General features: G+C 46.6%; 1 protein-coding gene across 1 annotated transcript in view; it reads right to left on the minus strand.

Moving 5' to 3' along the window:
• Window positions 1-3,401, minus strand: part of ptprbl (protein tyrosine phosphatase receptor type B, like) — a 41,606-nt gene extending 38,205 nt beyond the window's left edge. The window contains exons 1-3 of the mRNA XM_008294395.1: window positions 3,248-3,401; window positions 1,375-1,752; window positions 4-344 (exon numbers count right to left, since the gene is read on the minus strand). Of these exons, the coding sequence (XP_008292617.1) occupies window positions 4-344; window positions 1,375-1,752; window positions 3,248-3,290 (762 nt within the window). The 5' untranslated portion in view covers window positions 3,291-3,401. The remainder of the gene's footprint in view (window positions 1-3; window positions 345-1,374; window positions 1,753-3,247) is intronic.
• Window positions 3,402-6,329: the final 2,928 nt, after the last annotated feature.

Below are 6,329 nucleotides of genomic sequence, written 5' to 3' on the forward strand. Positions count from 1 at the left end.
TGAAGAAACATTTGGATGTGAAACTGTGGTTTCTGAAGAAACATCTGGATGAGAAGCTGTGGTCTGTAAAGAAACATCTGGATGGGAAGTTGTCCTGTGTGAGGAAACATCTGGATGGAAAGCTGTGGTTTCTGAGGAAACATCTGGATATGAAGCTGTACTGTGTGAGCTCCTGGTTGGAGGTTTGGTGGAGCTCCTGGAGTTTCTCTCAGTTGTGATTCTGTGGGTGTTTTCAGGTGAAGGGTGGTTGATGAAGGTGAAGATTGGACTGCTGATGGTTTCTGTGAAGGTGTCTGGTGGTTTGTGGGTGGATGAATAGACGCTGGTGGAGGTTGGAGATGTATCTGAAAACAGAAAAGAGATCATCAATAGAATCCTGCAGAGTCAGAAGGTTAAGTTATCCTGACAGTGAACCAAAGAGAAGTAATGTGTTGCTGAGATCTTATCATGTTATCATCAGACACGTCAGAGGATCAGTGTCTGGATCAGCCTCATGTTCCGTTTCATGTCAGAGATGTTTCGTTCCTCCATGACTCCATCATCCTGTTTTCATTCTAAACTCTTTCACTGTCTGCAGCTTTAAATGAGCTGGCCCCGCCCCTTCAGGAAGAACACTCTGTGATGGACAGATGAATGAGTGACAGCAGGTCTTTCTGTCCTCTGACTTCCTCTCTGAGGATCATCTTACAGTAAATCTGAGTGAACTCTCATGGTGGTTCTGAACTCCTGCGTTTGGTGAGTTTGTCAGACTGCGTCATAAAATCAGTTTTAGGTGAAGTGATGCTGCTCAATGTGTCATCTGGAGGAGGTCCACTGGTTCCTCCTGGTTCTGCTGCCTGACACCAGAACCATCTGGAGATGAGAGCAGCTGATATTAAAATGATATGAGGGCAGGAGAGAAGCTCCAGATGGAACCAGCAGCTGAGCCTGAACTGAACCAGGAAGGAGATCAAATTCAAAGTCATATAACATATTTAAAGTTTAAGTTTAATGTCCACATTATGTGGAGCCTCCATTCATTCCAGTGTAACATCCGTGGACACTTTATTTACATTTTTATAAAATAAATAATGTGCAAAATATTTCTGGTTCCATGGTTCTGAGTCCTGCTGACAGAAGACGTCTCTGAGTTCTCTCCTCCTTCATGTGGTTCTGGTTCCACAGAGCTGCAGGACTTGATGTAGAAACATGAACTTCAGTGAAGGAACATGAGACAGAAACAGATCAGAGTTCAGAGAGCTACAGTGTATTGAGACTCCTTATATCTTGTCAGGTGTCTAAACACCTGGAAACAGCTGCACAGAGGAACATGTGGAACATTTTCAGAAGATGTTGGATGCTGTTCGTTGGTCAGAGTTTTGATTCTGCCCTCACCTGTCTCAGGACATAAAGATGTGACCAGAAGGTTCCCTCCTCCATCCTTGTATCTCCGCCTCCACCCTGTGGTCTGCAGGTCAGCTCCCAGCACCACCTGAGCTCCCTGAACGTTCAGGTACAGATGTGTCTCAGCCAATCCCAGCGCTCCGTCCAATCCGAAGCAGCTCCACGCTGGCGCCACCCTGCAGGCTTCTAGCTGGAGGTGAGAGCCAGGCTCCGCCCACAGACACTTGGACGACTGAGTGTGAACCAACCTGGCCGCATCTGTCCACGCCCAATGGTGGGCGGGGTCAGTGACATCACAGCGTCCCAGGATGATGAGGTCATCCTGCGGTATCAGACACATGTGGGTGGTCGGCGTGACGATGAAACCAGCTGAGGAGAAACAGTTGGATTCAGGTGTGAACTTCTGACTATCAATATAAGACTTTCCTGCTCTCAGAGCTCCTGAAAGAGAACGAGCTGCTGTGCGTCTGTGTGCAGCTCGGAGCCGTCACACAGTTTCTTAGACTGTCAGTTCTGGTCCACCTTCACCACATCAGGTTCTACTGATGTTAGAGCCTCAACAGTTGGTGAAATGTGACCAGAGACTGGGTTCTAGTAGAACCACGGATCCATCCATAGACAATAATAATAATAATAGTAATAATTGATTTATAGATTTATAGAGCGCTTTTCTTACTCAAGGAGTAACTCAAAGCACGTACAATCAACTGTCAATTATTCATTCACACACATTCATTCTGGTGGTGGTAGCTACGACTGTAGCCACAGCTGCCCTGGGAGGGGGCAGCAACGACCATGACACGGGTTACAGGGCGGAATTGACCCGCCGACCTTCTGATCGTTGACCGACCCGCTCTACCAGCTGAGCCACAGCCGACCACAGATAGACAGACACTGACAGGAACTTTCTGGATCATTAATGAAACTGTGTCCTGATGGATCCGTTCAGTGGTTCTGTTGGAACTGTTCCGTCTGAGTCTCCACATTTCACGGCTGTTGGAGTTTTATTTCTGGAGGTTTTGAACCTGGAAGTGGACTCTCAGGATGTTCTGTTGTTTTAGAGTGAAAATAATAATAAAAAAAATCCTCACGTCTGTAAACATGAAATTGTCTAAATTCAGCCTAAATGTTTGACAGAAATTTGGGTTCTAACAACAATATCAAGTGAGTAAAGTGAGCAGAATGTGAGCGGCGCAGGAACACGGATGTCTGAACTGGACCTGCTGGTAGGAAGCACGAGTTAACAGGTAGGTCGGCTAGCTCATGGTACGTCCTGCACCGAGTCAGCTTTACTGAAGTTAGGATTTATGATAAAGAGCCGAGAAATGTGACTCATTTTAAATGTATTAATGACAAAAAATCATACTTTATAAGTTCTTCATATGTTTTTCTGCAGAACAAAACAGTCTCCATCTGTAAAGTCCATAAAGCCGTCAGATAGAAGTAGTGCAGGAAGATGTTTCAGTTTAGTAGAAGTTCAGAGAAACAGTAAGAAGCTGAATTATATTGACCCGTTTGTTCAGTCGGGTTGATCTGGAGGTCGGTGTCACTAACACACACTGATGAGGTTTTATCAATATTATACACTTTGTTTAATGTGACTGTTGCTGCAGGAAAACAAAACGTGAGTTTGTACATCTTGTAAAAGACATAAAGCAACAGAAACATGAAAATGAGATGTGAAAACATCTGAGAGAAGAACAGCTGGAGACACCAGAGAGCCACTGTTCTTTAATGCCTGAGTTCAGTTTCAGCTGATTGTGAGCTGAAGTCTCAGACAAAAAGCAGTTTGTAGCTTTGAACTGAGAGTTTAAATATAAAAGCAGAGATCAGAAGTTTGAGTTTGATCAGCTTCGGTACTCACAGCTGGACCCGAGGAGTAGAACCAGCAGAACGAAGGCGTCCATGTTGCTCCGAAGCGTCTTCAGCGTCCTGCAGCTTCACTCGGCTGCAGTAAAGTGAAGGAAGTGCGTCTGTGGGAGGAAAGAGCAGCGAGCAGCGCTTCCTTCTCTTCCATTGTTTGGAGGTTTGTCGGTGAAGGAGTCCTCGGTGTCTGTCGGAAATACCAGAGATTCAGCTGCTCAAAGAACCTGAAAAAAACAGCAGCTTTTGAGCCACAAACAATCTTTACCTGCTTCACACTTTATTCATGAGAGTTTTAAAAACACATGCTGCCTCTGATGAGCAGATTTTAAAGTCCTGTCAGAACACTGATTCTCCAAAAATCTCATTTTAGGTGATGTATAGAAGAAAAAAATATTATCTATCCATCCATCCATCCATCCATCCATCCATCCATCCATCCATCCATCTATCTATCTATCCATCCATCTATCTATCTATCTATCTATCTATCTATCTATCCATCTATCTATCTATCTATCCATCCATCCATCCATCTATCTATCTATCTATCTAGCTATCTATTTCCTTCCGCTTATCTGGGGTCATGGGGGCAGTAGGCGGAGCAGGTCATTCCAGACTTCCCTTCCCCCGGCGATGCTTTCCAGCTCTTCCTGGGGGATCCCGAGGCGTTCCCAGACCAGCCGAAAGATATAATCCCTCCAGCGGGTTCTGGGTCTGCCCCGGGTCTCCTCCCAGGTGGACGTGTTTGGAAGACCTCCAGAGGAGGCCTCTCCAGAGGCATCCAAATCAGATTTCCAAACCACCTCAACTGGCTCCTTTCGACGTGCAGGAGCAGCGGCTCTACTCCGAGCTCCCTCCGGATGTCTGAGCTCCTCACCCTATCTCTAAGGCTGAGCCTCTCACCCTGCGGAGGAAGCTCATTTGGGCTGCTTAAATCCACGATCCCATTCTTTCGGTCATGACCCAAAGCTCATGACCATAGGTGAGGGTTGGGACATAGATGGACTGGTAAATCGAGAATCTCTTCAACACGACGGTCCGGTACCGCGTCGGCATTACTGCTGATGCCGCACTGACCGCCTGTCCACCTCACACTCCATCACTTGTGAACAAGATCCCGAGATACTTAAACTCTCTCCCTTGAGGAAGCAACTCCCCCCCACCTGGAGGTGGCAATCACCGGTCTCCGGCAGAAGACCATGGCCTCGGACTTGGAAGTACTGATCCGCATCCCCTTCACACTCGGCTGCAAACTGCTCCAGTGCATGTGAAGGTCACGGTCTGATGGAGCCAACAGTACCACGTCGTCTGCAAAAAGCAGAGACGCAATCCTGAGGTCCCCAAACCGGACACCCTCCTCACCCTGACTGCGCCTTGAGATCCTGTCCGTGAAGACCACAAACAGGGTCGGGGACAAGGGGCAGCCCTGGCGGAGTCCAACACCCACTGGGAACGTGTCCGACTTACTGCAGAGTATGCGGACACAGCTCGCACTTTGGTTGTACAGGGACCGTATGGCTCGTAGCAGCGAGCCCAGTACCCCATACTCCCTCAGTACCCCCCACAGAGTTCCTCAGGGGACACGGTCATAGGCCTTCTCCAGATCCACAAAGCACATGTGGACTGGCAGGTTGAACTCCCACGCCCCCCTCAGCAGCTCCGCAAGGGTAAAGAACTGGTCCACTGTTCCACGACCAGGAAGGAATCCGCATTGCTCCTCCTGAATCCGAGGTTCGACAATCGGCCGAAGCCTCCTTTCCAGCACCCTAGAGTAAACTTTCCCGGGGAGGCTGAGAAGTGTGATACCTTGATAATTGGCACACACTCTCTGGTCCCCCTTTTTAAAAATAGGACCACCAATCCGGTCTGCCACTCCACAGGCACTGTACCCGATGCCCACGCGACATTGAAGAGACGTGTCAGCCATGACAGTCTGACAATGTCCAGAGCCTTCAGCATCTCAGGGCGAATCTCGTCCACACCTGGCGCTCAGATTAATATAATAATCAGATTACACTGTGATGCTCATTGGCACCAAATTTTACAAAATGATTCACTGTTAAAATTAAAACAGCAAACAGCTGATTTGAAGGATCAATGAAGCAGATGTTCATTTTTCACGACGTTTTGAGCTCAGATATGAAGTTATTTTTCTTACTATTCTGTAGGAGAGTTTTTGCTGCAGTTTCACAGTTTATTAAACACCTGGATGAAAAAATAAATCACAGAAAGTTTCATTGCATTTCAGTGGAAATAAAACCAAAGAAACAAGTAAAAAGAGTAAAACGTGACGACAGTGGCCGTGAGACAGACACAGATCCTGTTAAATCCTGTTCAGTCTGGTTTATGTAATATGCAGCAGATGAAGCTGTGTTCTTCATGTCTGTCTTACAGTTAGCATGTTAGCATGTTAGCTGTGACCTCCGTGTTTCCTCGCCGAGGTCGGAGGTCAGGGTCAGGGTCCAAGCCTGCATCCAAGCTGCTGCCTCCTGATTGGCCGAGGAAATGTCTGACTGCACAGGAAGTTTCCTGAGTCGGCAGGAAATGCTTCATGGTGCCGCCCTGCACCCAGTCACAGTTACTGGTTTAGTCACTGCTTCAGTGTGTTGCAGTGGCAGTAACCATGACTACCTGTTCAGGTGCAAGTGACAGGAAACAACATGTTCATGTCAGTGTTCTGTATTATACACCGTAAAACAGTGACGGCAGCTGAGAACATAAACGACCAGCTCAAAAAAACCTTCATTTTCAAGATTAAAATCTATTTTCTGACCTCGTTTTACACAAGATTGTAGAAAAACAGATGATAGATAGATAGATAGATAGATAGATAGATAGATAGATAGATAGATAGATAGATAGATAGAGAAAATAGAATAAATAACATATGGGCGCCTCTACAGCTCACCTAGCTGAGCGGGTGACCCATTAACAGGGCTACAGTTAGCTACAGTAAGCTGTAGTTAGCGGTAGTTAGTTGTAGTTAGCGGTAGTTAGCTGTATATAGCTGTTGTTAGCCGAAGTTAGCTACAGTTAGCTACAGTAAGCTGTATTTAGCTGTAGTTAGCTGTAGTTAGCTA

This window comes from Stegastes partitus, unplaced genomic scaffold (assembly GCF_000690725.1).
Source record: "Stegastes partitus isolate 25-593 unplaced genomic scaffold, Stegastes_partitus-1.0.2 Scaffold958, whole genome shotgun sequence".
NCBI lineage: Eukaryota > Metazoa > Chordata > Actinopteri > Pomacentridae > Stegastes > Stegastes partitus.